This window comes from Plectropomus leopardus, chromosome 6 (assembly GCF_008729295.1).
Source record: "Plectropomus leopardus isolate mb chromosome 6, YSFRI_Pleo_2.0, whole genome shotgun sequence".
Taxonomy (NCBI): domain Eukaryota; kingdom Metazoa; phylum Chordata; class Actinopteri; order Perciformes; family Serranidae; genus Plectropomus; species Plectropomus leopardus.
Window position 1 is genome coordinate 36,323,520 of NC_056468.1, and position 25,000 is coordinate 36,348,519.

A 25,000-nucleotide genomic window follows, 5' to 3' on the forward strand; every position below is an offset into this window, starting at 1 on the left:
TCTCTCTCTGTCTCCAACTGTCCTTCTCTGTCTCTCTCTGTCTCCAACTGTCCTTCTCTGTCTCCAACTGTCCTTCTCTGTCTCTCTCTGTCTCCAACTGTCCTTCTCTGTCTCTCTCTGTCTCCAACTGTCCTTCTCTGTCTCCAACTGTCCTTCTCTGTCTCTCTCTGTCTCCAACTGTGCTTCTCTGTCTCTCTCTGTCTCCAACTGTCCTTCTCTGTCTCTCTCTGTCTCCAACTGTCCTTGTCTGTCTCTCTCTGTCTCCAACTGTCCTCTCTCTCTCTCTCTGTCTCCAACTCTGTCTCTCTGTCTCTGTCTCTCTGTCTATATCTCTGTCTGTCCCTCTCTGTCTCTTTATGTCTTTCTCTCTGTCTCTCTCTGACCTGTTTACTGATTCACAGCAGCATATCACTGAGGCTTGTTGCCATGGAGACCACCGCTCTGTCCCTCAGTCTGACCTTGTCAAGACCGAGAGACATTCACTCATTACTCTCTCCTCCTTTCTCCTCCTCTCTCCTCCTCCTCCTCCTCCTGTGATGTGACATGAACCTGACGTGTTGTCGGTTGTCTCCTCTCTCCTCCTTTCTCCCTCCTCTCCTCCTCCTCCTCCTCCTGCGATGTGACATGAACCTGACATGTTGTCGGTTGTCTCCTCTCTCCTCCTCCTTTCTCCTCCTCTCTCCTCTCCTCTCTCCTCCTCCTCCTGTGATGTGACATGAACCTGACGTGTTGTCGGTTGTCTCCTCTCTCTCTCCTCCTCCTTCTCCTCCTCCTCTCTCCTCCTCCTCCTCCTCCTGCGATGTGACATGAACCTGACGTGTTGTCGGTTGTCTCCTCTCTCCTCCTCCTCTCTCCTCCTCCTTTCCTCCTCTCTCCTCCTCTCTCCTCCTCCTCCTGTGATGTGACATGAACCTGACGTGTTGTCGGTTGTCTCCTCTCTCCTCCTCCTTTCTCCTCCTCCTCTCTCTCTCCTCCTCCTCCTCCTCCTGCGATGTGACATGAACCTGACGTGTTGTCGGTTGTCTCCTCTCTCCTCCTCCTTTTCCTCCTCTCTCCTCTCTCTCTCCTCCTCCTGATGTGACTGAACCTCCTCCTCCTGCGATGTGACATGAACCTGACGTTGTTGTCGGTTGTCTCCTCTCTCCTCCTCCTTTCTCCTCCTCTCTCCTCCTCTTCTCCTCCTCTCTCCTCCTCCTGTGATGTGATGTGACATGAACCTGACGTGTTGTCGGTTGTCTCCCTCTCTCCTCCTTTCTCCTCCTCCTCTCTCCTCCTCCTCCTCCTCCTGCGATGTGACATGAACCTGACATGTTGTCGGTTGTCTCCTCTCTCCTCCTCCTTTTCTCCTCCTCTCTCCTCCTCTCTCCTCCTCCTCCTGTGATGTGACATGAACCTGACGTGTTGTCGGTCGTCTCCTCTCTCCTCCTTTTCCTCCTCCTCCTCTCTCCTCCTCCTCCTCCTCCTCCTCCTGCGATGTGACATGAACCTGACGTGTTGTCGGTCGTCTCCTCCTGCAGGTGAACAACAGTAACAAGAAGGAGTGGAACGGGATGATGGGGGAGCTGCTGGGAGGTCTGGCCGACATGATCGTCGCTCCCCTCACCATCAACAACGAGCGCGCTCAGTACATCGAGTTCTCCAAACCCTTCAAATACCAGGGACTCACCATCCTCGTCAAGAAGGTCAGCGAGTGCTCTGCTCCTCCACCCTCCTCTTCAAAAATCTGCAAAAACTATAAGGAAAAAACATCGATAAAAACTTCTCTGAGAAAAAAAGCCAGATTTTGTCCTTCAAAAATGGCCAAAAATAGCTGGTGAGGCACAGCGTGCGACCTGTGTCCCGTCTTTAAGACACGTTTTTCTTTACAACTTGCCAACTTTATTTCTTTTTAAGAAAACATGCACTCATGTTTTCTTTGAAACACTGTGGTAAAGAAAATACAAACTCCAGCCATTGAAGCTGTGTGCCCCTCCCCCGAGCCAAAATGAAAACACAACTCCTCCCCTCATAATTAACAGTCCCTGTTCTGAATTCATCTTCTTTTAAATAATAACATATTTTTAAAAAGCTGTTATATAGTAATAAAAAAGAAACTGATAAGCAGTATCGATGGCAGTTTCAGAGAATGTTTGGTCATTAAAATTTTCCAACATTCCTGGAAAAGTCCTGGAAAGTTATTGGTAAAACTGTGCACGCTAAAAACTGTCTCCACTGATACCTGAAATCTGTGTCACAGATTTCGGGGTTGGTTTCTGTCAGCGTGGCAGGGTCAGCCGTGTCCCGCTGCTGCCGAGGATATTTTGGGATGTTTCAGGTCAGACTGACCCAGATCTCAGCAGCGGGTCGATAGTTTCCATCGACTCTGCGCTCGTCTGATCCGGGTTCAGACCTGGAGCCTCCGTCAGGCAGCAGCTGCTGATCATCCAGCACAGAAAAACACTCCATCTGTTTCATGGACGTCTGTTTTATTTTTGTCAGGGCAGCATCACTGAATTTATTCTGGAAAAACTCACACAGGTGCTGTTAACCCCAGAGATGCTCCTCCAGCGCCGACGTCGATGTTTTTACTTATTCTGACGTCATTTCCTTCTTCAAACGCTTCATAACCCTAAAATCTGTACGACCTGAGCTGAAGTCGGTCAACCAGAAGAATTGATAAAACCTTAAAATTAAAAAATTATGTCGTTAAAAAAGAAAAGGTTTTTTCATATGATTTTACATAAATAAACATGAAACTTAACATTTCTTAATACTCCATAAGTTATCTGAACTGTGATTTTTAATGAAACCAAACTGGGTCCACGGGTTTGGAAGGCAAACATTTTAAGATTTTTTTCCTTTTTTTAAAAACAATTGCCAAAAATAAGGAAAAAAAGCTCATTTCATTCTTTAAAATGTTGAAAGGAAAAACTTTTTAATTAGCCACATTTTTACTTTTAAGATCACCAAAAATATTTAAGAAAAGGAAAAGCATTAAAGAAAACACACTTAATCAAAAAACGGACACTTAAATAAATGCAAAACAGCCACTGAAAGCTGTGATGTGACGTCGTTACATTCAAACAACGTGATGAAACAGAAACTTCAGCTTGAATCTGCTGATTTTTATGGTTCTGATTTCTGATCTCTGCAAACGTGATCGTGCAGATGTCGATCTCCTGCAGCCGTTGGCGGGAATCTGTTTTTTTTTTAAGGGTTCAGATACAATCAAACTTTATTGATCCTGATGGAAAGTGCAGTTCAGCAGCAGCAGATGGTGTGGAAGATATTAAAGAATAAACAGTTTGGAGGGGAGAGTCCAGATAAATACAAAATATTAAAGATTATTAATGATTAATAATGTGTGTGTGTGTGTGTGTGTGTGTGTGTGTGTGTAGGAAATCCCTCGCAGCACTCTGGACTCGTTCATGCAGCCGTTCCAGAGCACACTGTGGCTGTTAGTCGGTCTGTCGGTCCACGTGGTGGCAGTGATGCTTTACCTATTAGACCGGTTCAGGTAATCACATGACCTCACCCCGCACACTGTCATACAACATCATACAACAACATACAACATCATACAACAACATACAACATCATACAGCATCATACAACAACATACAACATCATACAGCATCATACAACATCATACAACAACATACATCATACAGCATCATACAGCATCATACAACATCATACAGCATCATACAACATCATACAGTATCATACAACATCATACAGCATCATACAACATCATACAGCATCATACAACATACAACATCATACAACATCATACAGCATCATACAGCATCAGTTTGAATGGGTTTCAATGGAGCATTTTTGGACCTGAACAGTCTGAATGTAACTATTTAGTTTCCACAGTGTATTTTAGACTTATTGTAGGAGCTGAGCTGCAAATTCACTGATTACACTCAAATACACAATCTGGACTACATTTAGGACACATGCATCAACACACACACAGTTATCACAACAGGAAGAAGGAAAGAGACTAAAATGAGACAACAGTCACTAAAGGGTTAATAACAGTCACTAAAGGATTAATAATGTGGTGTGTTATGTGATGTGTGTATAATGTGATGTGTGTATTTTGTGTGTCCTTGCAGCCCGTTTGGAAGGGCTGCAAGGACACACAAAATACACACATCACATTATACACACATCACATAACACACCACATTATTAATCCTTTAGTGACTGTTATTAACCCTTTAGTGACTGTTGTCTCATTTTAGTCTCTTTCCTTCTTCCTGTTGTGATAACTGTGTGTGTGTTGATGCATGTGTCCTAAATGTAGTCCAGATTGTGTATTTGAGTGTAATCAGTGAATTTGCAGCTCAGCCCTCACCCTGTCCTCCGCCATGTGGTTCTCATGGGGGGTACTGCTGAACTCTGGGATAGGAGAAGGTCAGCGTCCTCTCAGCCGCCACTTCCTGTTCTATAGGCCTCCCTAGGACACTGCAGTAACACACTCTGTGTGTGTGTGTGTGTGTGTGTGTGTGTGCAGGAGCTCCCAGGAGTTTCTCAGCGAGGATTCTGGGTATGGTGTGGGCAGGTTTCGCCATGATCATCGTAGCGTCGTATACTGCCAACCTGGCAGCCTTCCTTGTGTTGGACCGGCCTGAGGAGCGCATCACTGGCATCAATGACCCCAGGGTGAGACACACACACACCCACACACACACACACACACACACACACACACACACACACACTCAGAGCCAGAGCCAGAGCCCCTGCTGGAGAGGTGACGTTCCTCGTCCCCAGAGCTAGTCTACGAAGCCCGGGGTCAGCACGCCCGGGGCCCCACCGCGATCTGCAGTCCTGCAGGTGGTGGCAGCATGTCCCCGGTGTCCCCGTACCGGGCGAGGTGAACTCCGCTCCACTTGGCCGTATCATCAGGGTCTTGGTGATTCGCTCTCAGTCTGGCCCCTCCCCTCAGTGACCCCACCAGGAGCAACTCAGCTCCCAGGATCACAGCGACACACAGACCCCCCCACCGCCTTCAGGTGGCCATCCACAGGGGGGTTGACAGTACATATTATCACATATGACGTATTATAACATATGAAATATTATCACATATGACATATTATAACCATACATTAGGATCGTCAGTGACCCGGCAACACTGTGAGGAAGAAAAGAAAAGTCCAAGAAGTCCTAAGACCTTTTAAGGTCTCACCTTCATCTTTTCTCTTTTCTCCAAAAACATTTGCCTTTTTTTTTAATGCATCCCAGAGAGGTCGCACTAAACCAGGATGAGGTCAACTAAAATCAACCAATCAATCACCCCAGCGTGCACCCCGGCATGCACCACGTCGTGCACCACCGGGCCTGAAAAAAGAAGGAAACACTAAGGAATACATACTTTGTTAACCCTTTGAAACTTGCACAAATTGGTTTGTGTTTCTCAAAAACAAATGGCAACAAGTTACTTTACAGGGCATGGCCAAAAAATAGGCAAAAAAAAAGAAAAACAAAAAGCTGCAAAAATTACCTGAAAACACACAAAAAAAGAAAAAAAGTGCTGAAAATGGGAAAAAAATATAACTAATTTTATATATTAGTTTCAATTTTTTTATGTAACATAATTTCAAATAAAAAGGTATTTTAATTATGAATATCCTTTTGTATTTTTGGGATAATTTTCTGCTAATCCTTCCCTATTTTCTAAAACTAATTTTTAGGTAATTTTCTTGTCACCAGTATTTTTGGAATTTGTGGAATATTTCTGGCCACGTTGGTCATTTACGTTCTCTGCAGGTTTCATAAAATCAAACAGCTCACAAAAAACATCTGAATATGGCACAAAAAACTGGAGACCGTCCAGGATTCAGGGGGGGTGTAGCCCGTGTTACGCTCCCATGATGCACCAGCTTTAGTGACGCAGCGTGACCCCTCCGGCGGAGGTCTGGAGTCAGTGACCGCCGTCTGACTGTGTGTGTTGTTTCCAGCTGCGTAACCCGTCAGATAAGTTCATCTACGCCACAGTGAAGCAGAGCTCGGTGGACATTTACTTCAGACGGCAGGTGGAGCTGAGCACCATGTACCGCCACATGGAGAAACACAACTACGAGAGCGCCGCCGAGGCCATCCAGGCCGTCAGAGACAAGTAAACACACACACACACACACACACACACACACACACACACACACTGAGGTTTACTGTGGACCTCTCAGGTCCTGACCTGTCCCCCCTGTCCCCCCTGTCCTTCTGCAGTAAGCTTCATGCCTTCATCTGGGACAGCGCCGTGTTGGAGTTCGAGGCGTCACAGAAGTGCGATCTGGTGACGACAGGAGAGCTTTTCTTTCGCTCCGGATTCGGGATCGGAATGAGGAAAGACAGTCCGTGGAAACAGAACGTCTCTTTGGCCATCCTCAGGTAAGAGACGCTGCAGAGACGGGCTGCAGGTACCGAGGGACCGATTTGAACAGTATTACTACTCTGACCAATACTGCTTATCACTCTGGTACTTCACTAAAAAACAAAAAAAACAAAAAAAAACTGTGAAAAAATCTATTTATTGTATAAGATTTTACTGTTTTACTTAGAATATATAATTCTGATTATTAGAAATATAGTTTCTAGAAATTTTCCCTCGCATCTAAATCTACTAATTTATTGCAATTAATGGAACATTTCTCTCCAAGTTGCTCATTAATTTGTTTTTCTTGATTTTTTAAAGAAATTAATCCAGTGTGCTCAGGGGTCAAAGGTTAAAAGACTTTGGAAAGGTGCCTGAATGTAGCACAAGAAAAGTGACATTGATCCAGGTTTCAAAGGGTTAAACCTAATTCTTAGCGGCTTTAAGAAAAAGCCTGGAATCGTCCTCACTTTGAGCTTCAGGAGCCGTGTGGCGTGTGGCGAGTTTGGTCGTTCTCAGTTTGTGTCTGATTGTCTCTCCTCAGCTCTCATGAGAATGGCTTCATGGAGGATCTGGACAAGACGTGGGTTCGATACCAGGAGTGCGACTCCAGGAGCAACGCCCCCGCTACCCTTACCTTCGAGAACATGGCAGGTAGGAAACACACACCTGTGCCCAAACACCTGTACACACACACACCTGTACACACACACCTGTGCACACACACCTGCGGCAGAGCTCTGAGTCTGAGGCCGGGCTGTGATCTGTGCGCTCGCCCGTGTCGGGCGCCGATGCACGTGGTCTCAGGAGGAAGTACACGTTAAAAAAAAAGAAAAAGACAAAACCATGACAGCACTTCCTGCTTAACCAAAAATAAATATTTATAAGTTGAAAATTTTCAGCTTCCGTGAAGTGGTGAAATATGTCTTTTCATGTCCATCACTTTGCGTCCTTTGTGTGTATGACGGTGTGTGTTTGACGGTGTGTGTCCTCCTCAGGTGTGTTCATGCTGGTTGCCGGGGGCATCGTCGCCGGGATCTTCCTCATCTTCATCGAGATCGCTTACAAACGACACAAAGACGCTCGCAGGAAACAAATGCAGCTCGCCTTCGCTGCAGTCAACGTCTGGAGGAAGAACCTGCAGGTACCTCACTGTGTTCTCTACCTGTTCTCTGACTGTTCTCTGACTGTTCTCTGACTGTACTCCGACTGTACTCCGACTGTTCTCTGACTGTACTCCGACTGTACTCCGACTGTTCTCTGACTGTACTCCGACTGTACTCCGACTGTACTCCGACTGTTCTCTGACTGTACTCCGACTGTACTCCGACTGTTCTCCGACTGTACTCCGACTGTACTCCGACTGTTCTCCGACTGTACTCCGACTGTACTCCGACTGTTCTCTGACTGTACTCCGACTGTTCTCCGACTGTACTCCGACTGTACTCCGACTGTTCTCCGACTGTACTCCGACTGTTCTCTGCCTGTTCTCTGCCTGTTCTCTGACTGTTCTCTGCCTGTTCTCTGCCTGTTCTCTGCCTGTTCTCTGCCTGTTCTCTGCCTGGTTTGAAAATCTGAAATTGTGAAAATCATTGATATTTGTATATTTGTGTCTGAATTTTATACAATTTGTTGTTCAGCTGTGTTTCATAAAAATGCAAAACATACTTGCAGTTTTGTTTTGAGGACAAAACTGGCAAAGTATGTATAATGATAATCGTATATTTAATTGAAAAACATAAAACATCAACTGAAGTTTTTACCGCAAGTTTTTGCTGTTTGTAATTTTTGGGAATGTTGATCTTTGAAAAAAATTTGGTCAGAAAGTTTGGAAACATGTGAAAAACAAAAGCTTTTAGGCTATGTTAAAATTCAAAAGTTTTTCATTTCAAGTTTCAAAACTGCACACAATGTATAATGCTGACATAAAAACAAAGCTGGCAGACATCTTAAAACTTGAAAAATAATATCACACAACAGTTTGAATGATTAAATAATTTGTTGATCAAAAAAACAAAAACACAAACAGTGAAAAACACTATAAAACATAAGTTTTAACAGCAGCATTTTCCTCTGTTGCATGTGTAAATGCTGTTTTTTAATAATAAAATCTTTTGAAAAGAAAAATCAAGCTTATGAGAGTTGTTCAGGTGTAAATTTTTTACAAAATCAATAAAAATTCAAAAAAAAGAATTTCAAACAGTGATAAAAAAATTTGAAACAACAGCAACATATTTCAACTCATGTCAAAGACAAGCCGTCAAAAAAGAGTGAGAAATCAGTAGTTCAAACACACAAACATAAACACAAACATTAAACGTTCACATGGTTTTGGTAAGCTGACTCAGAATGAAAGAGGAACACCTGATGTACACGGTGACAACAAATGACACACAATGCTTTGCAGTACTTTCACATGAAAACACTCTGTTAACCACAACTTCCTGAATCGGCTTCGCCAAGGGGCCGTCACGGCTCTTGTTTTCCTAAAAATTCCGTCGACGTGAGGTGAAAGCCATTTAAAGGTGCAATTTACACTTTTTTTGCGTGAATGCACTGTTGAACCACAAAATGACACAACACGTCATATGGTGTACTGACCCATACCATTTTCAGTACTCTTGTTATCACAACATATAACAGATCATGAGCTTTTATTTGTGTGTGCAAGGACGCAAAAGTTGACACACATGTTTTTAACTGTTTGTTTTAATGTAGTTTAAAAAAACTGTGACAATGACAGACAGGTGTGTGGTGTTAGCATGAAAAACAGTTTGTGTGATTTCACAATGAGAGATTAAACAGCAGGATGCTCTACAAAAGAGGGGTGTGAGTTTACTGAAAATAACAGCTGCTCAAAAAACAAAAACTGGTTAAAAAGTGAACTGCATGCATTTGTAAAAATAGTGTGCTGTGTGTATTCAGGCTCAAGAATGACAAACAGTTTCAAAATTAAAAGTAAAGTGTTTGTAGTTTATTTCTGATTTGTGTGTTTTTGATTTGTGGTGTAATGTGAATGTACTCAGTTGTGCACATTTTTTGAGACGGAGAACTTGAATCTGAATGTTACTGATTTACTGCAAATGTAGCAGTGTACTGTTAGTTTTGCTCTGAAAGTGATCTTAAAAACACTGAAAATTTCTCAGACTTCATTTTGATGTCAGACAAGTGGAAATGTAAAAGATGCAAAGTGAAAATTGAAAAAAATGTGGAAATTGTGTATGCATTTCAAATTAAAACAATTGTCACTGTTATTTTTTTAGAAGTTTTTTTTACATTCGCCTTTTGAAAATTGAACTGAAATTTCTGACTAAGAATGTTAAGCAGTTAAGATGTTTTTTAAAAAAATTAAAAATCAATGAAAGTAAAACGTGAAATTTGAGAAGTGCTATAAAATTTTGAAAAGGCTGTGAGTTGACTGGTTACACTGAGTGTTTTCAAGAAGTGTTTGTTCAATTTTAAAAAATTGTGATCCACAGTGCAGCTTCAGACATTTTGTTGTCACATCTGGTCAAAAAAACAAAACGATGTTCAGTGTGTGAAATGCAAATTATTTTCTGTATGGGACGGAGCTGTTGGCAGTCAAACAGTTGCAAATTTTGTTACTTGATCTCTTTGAAAATTTCAAAGTGACAACCCCACCAGATACAGTGATTGAGACAATGTTGTGATGAGAAATTTGCAAATGAAGTTTTCAGTTTTGCTTTGAAAGAACTTTAAGTTGAAGCCTGTGTAATCTGTCAGTAGAACATGGATCAGTCAAGCTGTTGAATGCAAAATGTAACGGTAAAAACTGAGAAAGATTTCTGTGTCCAGAAGTTTCTCCCTGTCATGTCATTTTTGTGTTTTTGAACAATTGGAGCAGACTAAAGCTGAGTCAAAAATGATCAGTTTAAATTGGAAAAATGAAACCTGTTACACACAACAAGCAAACACTGACCGTGCACAGTTGGTTTGCAAATGATCACCATAGTGTGACAAATTTCGTTTTTTACAGAACAAGAAGCATGACAGCAATCAATGACACGTTTTCAGTAAAATGTCTGTCACTGCAAAGACGCTTTTTTAAAAAAGTGTGTCACAATCAAACAGTTTTTAAAACAGAAACGTTCCATGTGGAAAATGATTTGAAAAACTTTGTTTGACAAAAACACATTCATGCCAATGAACAACACAGTGTGTGAGTGTTTTTGTGTGCAAGAGCAATCACTTTGGACATGGAACAAATGACATGAGCTCAGTAAGAAATGCAAGGAAGTGAGTTTTTGTGTTTTTTTGAAATGTTGAAACATGTTGACAAAAAATGTCAGAAAAAAAAGCAACACAATATGTTGTTTGGAGAAAAACTGAACTTTAAATTGTGAAGTGATACGTTAGTGTAAAATGTTGTTTTTCAAAGTTTGTGTCACTGAGTGTTGCACTGAAAATCAGTGTGTGTGTGTGTGTGTGTTGTGTGTGTGTGTGTGTGTGTGTGTGTGTGTGTGTGTGTGTGTGTGTGTGTGTGTGTGTGTGTGTACTTTGTGTGTGTGTGTGTGTGCCAAACAGTGTCAAGTGACTGCATGTCCCATGTGTGTAAAGTCATGTGTCACAACATGTGAAAAATGTCATCAAGCATGTGATTTCAATGTCTGTTCAGACTGTCAACAACATTCAGTGTGGACACAAATTTTATGGGAGATTTAAGACTGTCAGTGATGTTTAAAGCATTCAGAGACCACGTGTGACTTCTGTGACAGTTATGTGTGTGAATGTTGAATTTGTGAATCATTGTGTTTGAAAAATCACAGGTGTGGACAATTGTGTTGAATCAGCACACGGGGGTAAATGTCAGTACTGAACAGACAGTTGTTGTAAACCTGAAAATTCAAAACAATGACACATGACTTTAAAAAAAACAGTTTTAATATCTCTTGAAAAAATGTTTTCAAAAAAAACGTTTTTAAAAAAAAAAATTAAAAAAAAGGTTTTCCAAAACAAAATGTCAGATTCTTAATAATGGATGCTGTGATGATTAATAAAATATAATCAGATGGATCAATTTGATGAAGAAAATTAATTAGAGTCTGATTAAAAAAAGTTTATGTAAACATGTACACTGGAGCAGAAAAATTGCAGGCAAATTTACATCAAAACTGATAAAAATTAACAATTGTGTGGTGTGTGTTGTAAAAAGCATTTTAATGTATACAACAATTATAATATGTTTTGTTTATGTAAAATTTTTTCAATTTCATACAGTTTGTATTGTGTGTGTGTCTGAAGTTGTGTGTCTGACTTCAGTTTCTGTATGAAAATGAAGTGTTTGTATTTAACTGTTTAAAAGTCATAATTTTTTTTGATTTGGATTTAATTAGAAATAATACAATTTCTAAGACAAGCTAACTCAATGCTCATGAAACCTTTTTTTTTTTTTTTAGGAGTGAAGCCAAAAATGTGACAGTGTTTCAATCAGAATCTAAAAAAGTTTGAAAAAACTGTTTTTAAAACTGAAAATTCCTTTTTCTAGAGGATCTTTGTACTTTCTAAAAGATGAACAACTCTTGAGAAAAAAATGAAGAAGGTCTTGATTCAGTAACATGTCGAGTCCAAAATTGGAAGAATTTTTACAGATCGTGTGGATCAAAGTAGAATTAAAGAAGTGAAGCAGAACCTGTTAAACAAAAAATGAATCTTTCTTTGTTTCTGCTAAAAATTGGACACTTGAGTGGATGTTTGTGGATCTTTTTCTTAAAAGCAAAGCTGGTAAACTGCTGGAAACTGTGAGAAACTGTACATCAATGCTTTGAGGAAAAAAAACCTGTCAAAGCTAACTTCCTTTTTTAGGATTTAAAAATTTTGGAGAGCATCAATCTATGTACAAAAACAGTTTCTCAATTTATGTCAAAATAATTCTGGGATTTTTTCAAAATTTTTTAACAAATCTTGGAGCAAAGATGATCATCAAAAACAAATATAATGTTTTCTCTTTTTTAGGACAATGTCGTGAGATGGGTGTTTTAAAAGATTTAAAAAAACTAATTTTTGCAATGTAATGAAAAAATCTCAATTTTGATGAACATTTTCTTCATTTAAAAATTTTTAGAATAAAAAATGTTCAAAAATAATGATTTGTCCACATGAAAACTGAGTTTTTAAGCTGAAACAAAAAAAGCAGGTTGATTGAAAATTTCAGTGGCATTTAGTCTTTAGTGAAGTTTTTTGACTTGCTTATTTTAAATGAGGAGTGAATTTTGTTGGAAGCTGATGCACCTTTCATTGCTGCCATTTGAAAGTGTAACATAGTTTCCATGTCAATGAGTTCAGTCTGCTTTTCAGGACACAGTGACGCACAAACTGGAACCGGTTGTCTTTGCCATTTTTGGACCTGAAACAGTCCATGCATTACAGCATCAGGGAAACATGCAACACAGTCAGAGTTTCTTTTTACTCTTTTTGAATTTTTGACAGTGTGGACATGTGACATTTACCACTGTGTGCCAAGAGCAGTTCAGTCCTGTTTTAAAATTTTTTAAGAAATGTGATCAAATGATTTTGTCTCTGACTTCAGATGTATTTTTAAATGTCCCCAAGTTTCGCTTTGCCATGTGGAAATGTTTAGACTGTTAAAGTGACCTTGGATTTGTGTTTTTGAAAAAATGAGTGCCAAAACTGTGGGTACAGAAATTGTGTGTTTGAACAATGTTTTCAAACTCAGTGTGGTGTGTGTGTGTGAAAAACCTCTGTTCACGTCACGTGTGTGTCAGTCTAAAAAAAACACTGCATCAAACTGTGCAGTGTTTGAGTCATTGAACACATGCTGACTGTCTCTGAAAAATCAATTTTAAAATGTTTGTCCATTAACCCTTTTTAGAAGTTTGTCGCACACTGTTCGACTTCTTTGATAGTGAAACATGACAGAACTGTTTGTGTGTTTTGAGCTTTTTTTCAGAAATCAACTGTTGTGTTTTGCCAAGTCACTTTTGTATTCTTTCTTTTGCTATTTGCAAATTGGAATTTTTGTGTTTATTTCTGTGAAGCCTTTAATCAGGAGTTGAAACTTTTCAAAAATTCAGAGTTCCATGATTTGAAAAACAAGTTTAAAAGCATTTGACCGTTAAAATGCAAAAGACCTGCAGCATTTATTCAGATTTAATTTTAATTTTCCCTGAATTTTTATCAAATTTTTCTCATGCCAAAAAATTTTTATTAATTTTTCTGAAAACTGAAAGTGACCACTTTTTTAGTGCAAATGAATCTCCATCAGCAGTTTTTTAAATGAATTTTATCAGTTGCATGCTTCAGATCCAAGCAAGTTAAACATGAGCATGCACAGTTTCTCCATGTTTGACCCATTTTGAAAGCTTTGCTGTTCAATGCCTGAACAATGAAACAATTTACCTGACTTTTTAAACTTGAATTCTTTTTTTTTTAAAAAAATGACACCAAAAAGATTAAAAAAGAACAAAACATGGAATAAACCATCAAATGAAAAATAGCACATTAAATGATAGGTTTTTGCAATTTTTGTTGACATGATTTTTGCAGAAACCCTAAAAGTTCCAGTCATTTAAAATGTGTCGAAAAAAAAAATGGTGGAAAATTTTGATGCGGACTTATCATTGGCAAAATTAAAATAATAAATCATTCAAAATGGAAAGTTTAAAAAAAAAAGTGAAAAATGAAAAAATTAACCAAAATTTGAGATTTTCAAAGAAAACAATGACATGAAAAAAAAAAAAAACTGACTTCTCTTTCTGAACAGCTTAATGGAAACATTTAAAAATGCACATGAATTTTTCATTCAAATGACCAATGTGTCTCAGTTGTTTTTGCAAAAAAACATTTTGACCTCTCAACATGACAGATGATGAGCATCATTTTGTAGTGAACACGTTGATTGTTGTGTCCTTCAAAAACTGCATCAATGTTCAAAGTCGTGTAACACCCAGTTAAAGAGATTCATTGACCGTGAGTCAGTGAAACTTGTACACAGACCTTTTAACAGTTGTAACTTGAACACGTCACTTCTTTGAACATTTAACCTGATAAAGTGTAAAAAGTTGCACAGTGTACCATGAGACAGTGATCACATTTTGAAACTGGGCCAGTGTTTAATTTTAAGCAAAACTGTCCTGATAAACTGTAATTTCATTTTAAAAGTCAGATCCTGTTTTTGTTTACTGAAAATGTGTTTTTTTTGTGTTTTTTTGTTTTTTTTTTTCATTTTTGCTCAGTTTTTTGCAGTGTTTGCAGAAACATTGAGTGTTGCAGTCTGACCAGAAATTGCTGTTTTCTTATCAGGAGCATTTTGGTGTGCTGCATTTTGCACGTGCAATGCACCTGTGTGCTTCAGTGTTGTCAGTGAATTTTCTGAAACTACTTTATCACTGCTTTTTTCAAAAAAGAGCTGAACTGAAGTTGTTGTCACGACACTGTGAAAAGTGTCACTGAAAAAACAGGTCACTGACACTGTTCATTGCAAAAGATCACAAAGAACTTCATGTCAGACACACAGGTCAAACTGTAGACACACACACACTTTGTGAGTGACAAATTCACTGTGAACGCACAAAGAGCAGTGTTTGCACAGAACTCTGACACCATCAAAATAAGGAAAATGTCAAAATGTTTCATTAAATTTTCATTTGAACATTCAAAAAAAAATGCAAATGAACTGTTAATCATGCACGCTCTGACAGTACACGGCAAAATGATTTCACAAAGTTTGAGATGTGATGACAGGGAAATCAGATTTTTGTACGAAACTTTTTTGAAAATTTTACATTTGCAGTTTTTTTTTTTAAATTCATTTATGCCGCAGCAGCTTGATTTTTTTAGCTCAGAGGCATTTTCAAAAAACGTAAACTTTGTTTTATTTGAATATTTGTGACAGTTGCAGTATTCAGTTTTTTTTTGAGATTTTTTGAGACATTTGCATTAATTTGCTGTGATTTATTGAACATTGCAGAATAGTAAATTAAAAAATTTTGTGGTTTTTCAAATTTTTGTTTTAAATTTTTCCCATTGACTCTTAAATTTGATGTCACTGTCAAATGGCTTTTTGCAATGAACTCTGAAAAAATTAGTTTTCCAAACAGTAGTGGAAAGTAATAATTAGCAGATCACTATGTTTAATTCCTGACCATGTGCAGATACAGGTCGCAGGACTACAGAGGAATTCATTGTTGCTTCTGTTTGTTCAACATTTGATGTGGTATTTACAGAAGCACTTTTGTGCTGGCTGCTGACACAATCAGCGTGCATTTACAGTCAGATAAATGAATTTGACCATGTCTTCAGAGTGTAAACTTTTAGGAGGTTTTTGAGGTTTCTGATTTGAGATTAAGACACGGAGCTAATTTGACAATTTACAAAGTTTTATACTGTTAAAACACATTGTCAAATGAAAGCTGTGATTAAGGTTTATTTCAACCTTTTTTAGTTCAGTAAATTGTGCAACAAAGATTCATTGAAATCACCAGTTTTCAGTAACAGAAATTAAGAACTGTGGGTTTTTTTTAAAATGCATTTGATTACAGTAAATGTACAAAAATGTCAGAATGATTACAGCTCAAAAGAAGTTTCAGTCTGCTGAGAAAAAAACTCAGCTTGCAGGGTATAAAAGGTTGTTTTGGTTTTTGTTAATTATTATGTAGAGTGTACCTGATACGAGAAAAAAAGGCATTTATACGAGCTTTTAAAAAGTTTCTCCGGTGCAAAGGTGAGTAGAGAAGCTGTCCACCTGATCCAGAGCGCGTGTAACGGTTGTGTCCTGTCGTCCTGCAGTCATCGGCAGAGGAGGTGAACAGATCACCAGGATCCAGCTGGAGTCGGGCTGTAAGATCCAGATCGCTGCTGGTGAGTCGGACTGTTTCATCGTGTTTTTACTGTGGAGGCGCTGCTCCTTTGTGGACGTCAGTTCATCTGTGCAAACCTAAAAAACAAAATTTGAGCCGTTTCAGCTCAACTAGCGTGCAAACATGTTCATGTACAGCAAGTAAACAGTTAACCCCTTAGTGCCCGCTTTACACACACTCATATCTCTCTGCGCACTAATTAGCTTTTCAAAATCAAGCTTTAAAAAATATTATACATTAGTATGATTTTCTTCTTTCATTACATTTATTAATTTGACCAACATCAGTCCTAATCATAAATATCAGATTTTTTTTTTTATAATGCCACTATGTTTTAGATGAAAAAGTGTGTGAGTGTAGCTGCTGACAGTCTGGGATCTGTCAGTGTGTGAGTGTAGCTGCTGACAGTCTGGGATATGTCAGTGTGTGAGTGTAGCTGCTGACAGTCTGGGATATGTCAGTGATCAGCAGCTACATTGACTGTGACAGGTCACCTAGTGGAAATAGCATGTATTTCCTCCAGATGCCAAATATGGTCAAAATGACCTCATCAGGTGGAAAATAGTCAAAATGACAAATTCAGAGTCAAAAGCCCAGAATGACACCCAGAAATAATACAAGTCCTGTTTTTCTGCTCTGATGGCTGTGGGATCAAAAATGTCAGTTTGAATGGGTTTCAATGGAGCATTTTTGGACCTGAACAGTCTGAATGTAACTATTTAGTTTCCACAGTGTATTTTAGACTTATTGTAGGAGCTGAGCTGCAAATTCACTGATTACACTCAAATACACAATCTGGACTACATTTAGGACACACGCATCAACACACACACAGTTATCACAACAGGAAGAAGAAAAGAGGGTTAAAAATGTACGTGTTGAATCACTCTCATGTTTGTTTGTGTGTGTGTGTGTGTGTGTGTGTGTGTGTGTGTGTGTGTGTGTGTGTGCGTGTGCGTGCGCGCGCGCGCGCGCGCGTGTGCGCAGACAGTGGAGGTCTGATGGAGCGGCCATGTTCCCTGACTGGAACTCCAGAGAGCATCGAGTGAGTCTCTGAACACCTTTCACCTCCTCTGATGACATCACCACTCACCTCCACCTGCAGCTCATCTCCTGTGTGTTTGTGTGTTTGTGTGTTTGTGTGTGTGTGTGTGTGTGTGTGTGTGTGTGTGTGTGTGTGTTTCCAGGCAGGCGAAGCGGCTTCTGGTCCAGATCGTGGACCGCTGTAGAAACGGTCCAGGTTTCCACGGCGACGGTGAAGGCGGAGCCTCTGTGCAGGAGATGCTGATCCCGGCCAGTAAGGTGGGGCTGGTGATTGGTCGAGGAGGAGACACCATCAAACAGCTGCAGGTAGGGCGACTGACAGACGCAGCGAGGCGCCGTGACCCTGCTGAGGTGTGCGTCTTTAAATCGTGTGTGGTTGTTGTTGTTTGTGTGTCAGGAGCGAGCGGGGGTGAAGATGATGATGATCCAGGACGGACCGATGCCCACAGGAGCCGACAAACCTCTCCGCATCTCTGGAGACCCGTACAAAGTGCAGGTAGAAACGCACTCTTTGTTCTCTGAACATGTGATACTCAACTCAGAGCCTGAGGGCCAAATCTGGCCCCTGACAGGGCCCCTGCTGGCCCCGCAACCATTTTTTAATTGACAATAAAATACAAAGTGATTGACACTGTAAATAGTTTTTGTCCTTTTAGTCTCCATAAGGTGTCAGAGACACAAAACAGCATCAACATAGAGCTTGTTGATCAAAAAAAGAGCCGGAGGAGGATCCCCCACACCCCCGACAGAGGACACAGCTGAGACACTGATGTCACAAAATCTGAGAAATATACCAAAATCTGATTGATGTGCTATAATCCGAGGAACGTTCTAAAATCATAGAAGAGTCGTACAGTTCTAGAAATGTCCTTAAATCCTCGAAACGTTTCTGCTTTGAGATGATTTAGTTGTTTCCTGATTGTTGTCACTCAAACACAAACGTACTGTAATGTTAAATCAGTTTTTTTATCATGCTCCGTGTAACCTTTGACCTCCTCTCTGCTCCTGCAGGCAGCGAGGGAGTTGGTGTTGGAGGTGATCCGAGAGAAGGACGGAGACTTCAGGTCGGGACGAAACGACTTCAGCGCCCGTCTGGGAGGAACCAGCCTGGACGTACGACACACGCAAACACACACTGTCTGCATGACGCAGCACTTAGCGTGTTTGAGGTCCATTCACGTCTCATCCGTCCCTCCGCAGGTCCCTGTCCCACGCTTCGCTGTCGGCATCGTGATCGGCCGGAACGGAGAAATGATCAAGAAGATCCAGAACGATGCAGGAGTCCGGATCCAGTTTAAAGCAGGTCTGTTCACCCCAGTAAAACCAGTTCAAACTGATCTGTTAGCATCAGTATAATCCAGTTTACTGTTGACACCAGTAAAAACAGTACGAACTGGTCTGTAACATCAGGTTAAACCAGATTAAACTAGTGTGTTTACATCAATATAATTCAGATTAAAATGGATATTTGTAAAAGCATAATCTGGTTTAAAAGTCCACCAGTCAAACCAGTATAAATCAGATTATATCTGGTCTGTTTACATCAGTATAATCCAGATTAAAGGATGTCAACCTCTGACCTCTGTCTGTGTCCTGCAGATGATGGCATCAGTCCGGAGCGTGTTGCCATGGTGATGGGTCAGCCAGACCGCTGTCAGCACGCTGTCCACCTTATCAACGAGCTCATCCAGACTGCACAGGTGACACACACACACACACACACACCTGTGCTGCTGCTGCTGTTTTCGTTCCTCTCCTCATTGTTTGGGTTTTCGTTTGTTTCCGTAGGAGCGTGACGGTTTCGGCTCGGCCCTGCGAGGCGGGAGGGTCAGAGGTCGCGGTGATTGGACCATGGGTTCTCCTGGTCCGCTACAGGAAGTGACCTACACCATCCCTGCTGACAAGTGCGGCCTGGTGATCGGCAAAGGTAGGAGAGCACACCTGTGGTCCGTTTTCACCGTGGTCAGACACACCTCGGTCCAGGCGTTTTATTGGCTGAAGTGAATATTTACGGAACATGTTAACGACTCGTGTGGATGCTCCTGATATCTGATCGTGTGTGTGTGTGTGTGTGTGTGTGTGTGTGTGTGTGTGTGTGTGTGTGTGTGTGGCCGTTTCACTGGCTTCATTATTGTCATGATGAATAAAATAAATACAGATACAGAAAAAAAATGTAGGAGACAACAGTAAAGAAGCACAGTTGATGCAGAGAAGACATGAGAGACATAATAGATAAAATTCCTGTGACGACAAAAAAGAAATGCAGCAGAATGCAGTGGAGAAATACAGGAGACAATAATAAATGAAATGTAGGAGATAACAATAAAGAAATGCAGGAGACAATAATAAATGAAATGTAGGAGACAACAATAAAGAAATGCAGGAGACAATAATAAATGAAATGTAGGAGACAACAATAAAGAAAAGCAGTTGTGAATGTTCGGAAACACAGCAGATGACAGTGATTAAAATGTAGGAGATAACAGTAAAGCAAAGCAGCAGAGTGCAGCAATCAAACAGTGAAACAAATAACCTTTTTTAATGCCCTCCATTAAACTTAAATGTTCATGATAAACAGCTGAAAACAAAACGTCACATGACAAGCAAGCTCCATCAGCCACCACCCTATTTAGAAACATCAACCATTCATCTGTGTGTGTGTGTGTGTGTGTGTGTGTGTGTGTGTGTGTGGAGGTCAAGAGGGTCGAGCAGCAGTGTCCAAAATTGAGAAACAGGGAAAAAAAGAAATGTCAAGTACCCGATGTTTAGACACCATATGGCCTTTTTGTCTGTGTGTGTGTGTGTGTGTGTGTGTGTGTGTGTGTGTGTGTGTGTGTGTGTGTGTGTGTGTGTGTCCGGTGGTCTATTGTTTGACTTTCTATCGGACCCATAATTGTCCTCCTGTCTGCGCGCACACACACACACACACACACACACACACACACTCTCCCTCTCTCTCTCTCCTTGAAGCTCTCTGTTGCTTATTTAATCGTAATTAAACAAAATTATTTTTGATTTATTGGCATCAAATTAATTTTTATAAATGAATCAAAATTCACTTCAAATAGAATCAAGATTACACGTCAGATATTTTAATTAACACTGAAAGTAAGAATACGTTTATTAATGATCGATCTATGAAATAATATTTGACTCGTCAGCCAAGTCTTTGGACAATTACAGGACTATAAAATTACAATAAAGACAGTAAAATGTTTAAAGGAGCACACAAAACAAACAAAGAAAAATGCTAATTAAAAAAAATAAAGAATAAAAATAAATTAAATACATTTTAAAATGAAAATAAACAGCAGGGATAAAATAAGTTCAAAAGTAACAATTAATACTCAAAGTTAAAATTAAGATGTTTGTCAAAATTTAAAAGGCAGATTAAAAGCTCTATAAGCACTCACACCTGCACTTTTATTTTTGTAATTTAATTTATCATTTAATTCACTTTCACTCATTAAAATAAGCAAAAGAACCGAAACAAAAGGACATTAAAAAAACAGATTTCAAGCTGCTTAAAATTGAAATGCAAACTGAAAACATGTCACCGAGTGTAAAAACACTGCTGCTGAAAATAAAACCTGTTGAGATTTAAAGGAATAAAAACACAATAAATGTGCGTTGAAGTCTGAACGATATGGAGATTTATTCCGAAATCCTTCAGATATCCTGCTCACTTGCTCGCTCTCCGTCTTTTCACCTCATAAAAGCTCCATTAATGGTCTCCTCATTTGGTTAACAAAGAGTTAATGGCTGCAGGAGGAGGAGGAGGTGCAGGAGGAGGAGGAGGTGCAGGAGGAGGTGATGGTTGTTTTTTAGGTCTAAAGGTTTAAGCTTATGGTTTTTGTCAGGCTGCAGGTGAAATAATTGCTCCCTTAAATCTGTATTTTATTGTGTCTTTTATTTTTATTCATTTATCTAATAAAGGTATTTATTTATTAAGTTATTTATTTATATGTTTGTTTAAAAGGGGCCATGTTCACTTTAAATCATGAATATTCAGACTGATGTTCGTTTGTGTGCATTTATATATAATCTGAAAAAAAAAACAGCAGGTCAGATTTTACTCTGATAAACTGCAGTTTTGTCTTCGTTACTCCGTCTGTCCTCAAACTGTCTGTCCTCTGATTCAGCCGTTTTAAAGTCTGACGTGAGACACTCAGGTGTTTGTTGGGAGAGACGTCGGTTCTTGTAGGTGTGTGAATGTGAAAAATAAAAACCTCAGATTTTGTGTCCGTGCTTCAAAGAGAATTCTGGAATCTAAAACCTAAAACAAATAAAGGACTGCAGGGGTGGTAATGTCAAAAATAATGTGTTTGCAGATTTATGGATAACACAGAAATCTGTGGAGGATTATGAAATTGTGTTGTGCAGATTTTCTCCATGTTGAACAGATTTTTTTGGTTTGGTGCAGATTTTCTCAGAGTCGTGCAGTTTTCTTGTGTTTTGCTGAATTTCTTGTGGAGCTCATTTTTTCCATATTGCACAGATTTTCTCTTTGCTCTGCAGATTTTCTCCACATTGTGCTGATTTTCTGTGTTCTGCAGATTTTTTTCTGTTAAAATTTTCTTGTGCAGATTTTTTTCTGTTTTGGGCAGATTTATTTTTCCGTGGTTCGCTCAAACATTCAGCTGGACTCAGCGATGAGCTGACATAAATTTAGCGTTAAAAGGTCGCTGTGTCCTCGCATCCGTCTCATTTTTGTGAACACAATATCTAAACATGACCTTGAGGGAGTTTTCTAAAATTTGCACAAACATCCACTTGGACTCAAAAATAAACTGATTAGGATCTGGTCGTCTAAAGGTCAAGGTCACAGTGGCTTCTAAAGTCATGTTTTTGGCCGTAACTTAAGCACCTTGTGTGTCCACGTTAACCCTCTGCTGACTGCAGAGATCTTCTGTGTGTGCGGCGTTCGTGTTTCCATAGACGTGGATGGAAACTGTCGAAACTTGACAAATGTGCAGAGGTAAAGAGCCGCGAGGTGGTAATTCAAGATTTAACACGTTAACTGAAAGGGTTAACAGAACTGTCTGCTGTCACTCACCGTATGTGGGAGCTGGATTATAATCTGCTCAGCAGCTGTTTAAATTGTGATTAATGCTCTCTGGAAAAGTTTGTTGGTGACTGAATCCTTCATCGTGTTCGCAGCGCGAGCATTTGTCTGTTCGATAGTTATGAGATGAGCGAGCGTGCAGCTGTACCCCTGTCTGTGTGCGTGCGTGCAGGTGGAGAAACCATAAAGAGTATTAACCAGCAGTCCGGAGCTCACGTGGAGCTGCAGAGGAACCCGCCGCCCTCCACTGACCCCAACACCCGGGTCTTCACCATCAGAGGCACCGCCCAGCAGATGGACCTCGCCCGCCAGCTCATAGACGACAAGATCGGGGTACAAACACACCCCCACGCACACTGACACTTACTTCCATCTTTCCTAAAACAAACACACGACACCTTTGAATCGTGCATATTTAAACTTGAAACGGTTAGTGTTAGCACAGCAGGAAGTTTGTTGAGAGCAAATGAGAAAAAAGCCTTCAGGTGTTGATAACCTTCATATGAAACTACTGAAATCGGTGGCTGACTTGACTGCTCCGCCTGTTTCTCATATAATCAATTTTAAATTTGGAAAAATGAATTTTCCTTCAAAATGGAAAATAGCTAAAATTGTACCACTTGAAAAAATAGTGAAGAATCATTCTCAGGTAAAAATTAGTCGACCGATAAGTTTGCTGCCGACCGTGAGTAAAATTATGGAGAGAATAGTTTATGTGCGAACTCAGACGTATTTCTCCAAAAATGATTTCTCTGAGCACGAATATAAAAAGGGCACTCTACAACGACTGCTGTGAGTCACATAACTGATGAAAGAAATTGATACCAAAAAGTAATCGGTACTGTATTGTTGGACTTGAGTGCAGCATTCGACATCCCTGATCATAAGTTCATATTGAATAAGTAAGTAAATAATAAATAATGGATTAAAATGATCTCACCAACAGAGAAAATACCGTACATTTCAATGGTAGTTTTTCTGAGGTAATTTTCACAAATGATTGGCGTTTCATTTTTGGTCAGGCCACCTTTGCAGAGTATACAGACGACTGTACAGGATATGGATTTGCACAGACGCCTGTAGAGCTGAGCAGAGTTTTAAATGATTAAGTTTAAGGTAACTGAAGGACCGTTTATGGTCAATAATTTGGTTATTGATACAGAAAAGACTAAATGCATGGTTCTTGGCTCAAACCACTTGTTAAGAGTAACACCTGCTTTACTCGTAACTGTAGAGATATCGAACAGGCAACAGAAGTAAAGTTATTGGGATTACTGCTGAGAGTGAAATGAAAAATCAAACGGTGATAAAAACGGTCCAAAGCTGCTGTGAAGCGCTGCAGGACGTTCATGCTGCTGGTTGATCCATGATGAGTCCAAGTATTAATATTATCAGTTAGATTATTCTTCAGTTGTTTGTCCAAAACAACAGAAACTAATTTAAATAGATTACAGGTAGCGCAGAGCAAAGCTGCCCGTATAAAACAAGTTTGCTGAATGATTGTTTGTCCTGATGAAGTGTGAAAAGAAGGTGGCATTATTCTTTAGTGAGTTTTATTAGAAATATCGTCACAACTAAAACTGCAGTTACTTCATAGTCAGCTGACATTTTTTTCAGACAGATATCACTGGGTTTTTTTCTTGTTTTTTTTTTATCAATTTCAGGTGATTTTCACGTAATTTTTAACTTCCTCCAGTTTTTCTGAAAGAAATCGAGGCAGTTGGCTCAGTTTTCAAAGGGTTAAGCCACTGATTTACGACAAAAACGAAGCAAGGAAAAACATGCCCTCAAACAAAAAGGTTCATTATGAGTAAATGAAAAGCTCTGTGTGGTTTCAGTGGACACAGTGAGACACAGGAGATGTGACGGTGATGATGTGAAGGCAGATTTAAGGTGGAATGATTTCTGAACTGTTGTCTCTCTCGCTCCTCTTCAGGGTTCAGGTATTATGAGTAACGGAGGCTTCGGCTTCAGTCCTTTCACCCAGGGTCCTGCTACGCACCAGAAGTAAGATCCTCCGCCTGACTCTGATGTGGTTGGTTTGTCAGACTGTGTGACGATGATGATGGTGATGATGATGATGGTGGTGATGGTGATAGTGATGATAGTGGTGATGATGATGGTGATGATGATGATGGTGATGATTGATGGTGGTGATGTGATGGGTGATGATGGTGGTGATGGTGAATGATGATGGTTGGTGATGGTGGTGATGGTGATGATGATGGTGGTGATGGTGATGATGATGGTGATGATGATTGGTGGTGGTGATGATGATGGTGGTGATGATGGTGGTGGTGATGGTGATGATGGTGATGATGATGGTGGTGATGATGGTGGTGGTGATGGTGGTGATGGTGGTGATGGTGGTGATGATGGTGATGATGGTGATGGTGGTGATGATGGTGGTGATGGTGTGGTGATGATGGTGATGATGGTGGTGATGGGATGATGGTGATGATGGTGGTGATGGTGATGTGATGGTGGTGATGGTGATGTGATGGTGGTGATGATGATGATGGTGATGATGATGGTGGTGGTGATGATGATGGTGATGTGGTGGTGGTGATGATGGTGGTGATGATGATGGTGGTGATGATGGTGGTGGTGATGATGATGGTGATGATGGGGGGTGATGATGATGGGTGATGTGTGGTTGTGATGGTGGTGATGATGGTGATGGTG

General features: G+C 40.1%; 2 protein-coding genes across 2 annotated transcripts in view; both read left to right on the forward strand.

Annotated features, from left to right (window-relative positions):
* The window catches only part of LOC121944738 (glutamate receptor ionotropic, NMDA 1-like), a 38,798-nt gene extending 31,230 nt beyond the window's left edge, over positions 1-7,568 (forward strand). Inside the window, 8 exon segments of the mRNA XM_042488627.1 lie at positions 1,518-1,682; positions 3,378-3,496; positions 4,298-4,407; positions 4,508-4,656; positions 5,958-6,115; positions 6,226-6,387; positions 6,915-7,024; positions 7,369-7,568. Of these exon segments, the coding sequence (XP_042344561.1) occupies positions 1,518-1,682; positions 3,378-3,496; positions 4,298-4,407; positions 4,508-4,656; positions 5,958-6,115; positions 6,226-6,387; positions 6,915-7,024; positions 7,369-7,568 (1,173 nt within the window).
* A 4,779-nt stretch (positions 7,569-12,347) lies between these two features.
* LOC121944739 (far upstream element-binding protein 3-like) overlaps positions 12,348-25,000 on the forward strand; it is a 21,249-nt gene continuing 8,596 nt past the window's right edge. The window contains exons 1-11 of the mRNA XM_042488628.1: positions 12,348-12,352; positions 16,101-16,207; positions 17,194-17,251; positions 17,394-17,556; positions 17,648-17,746; positions 18,262-18,363; positions 18,451-18,553; positions 18,850-18,950; positions 19,039-19,177; positions 22,488-22,648; positions 24,252-24,322. Coding sequence (XP_042344562.1) covers positions 12,348-12,352; positions 16,101-16,207; positions 17,194-17,251; positions 17,394-17,556; positions 17,648-17,746; positions 18,262-18,363; positions 18,451-18,553; positions 18,850-18,950; positions 19,039-19,177; positions 22,488-22,648; positions 24,252-24,322 — 1,109 coding nt within the window. The remainder of the gene's footprint in view (positions 12,353-16,100; positions 16,208-17,193; positions 17,252-17,393; positions 17,557-17,647; positions 17,747-18,261; positions 18,364-18,450; positions 18,554-18,849; positions 18,951-19,038; positions 19,178-22,487; positions 22,649-24,251; positions 24,323-25,000) is intronic.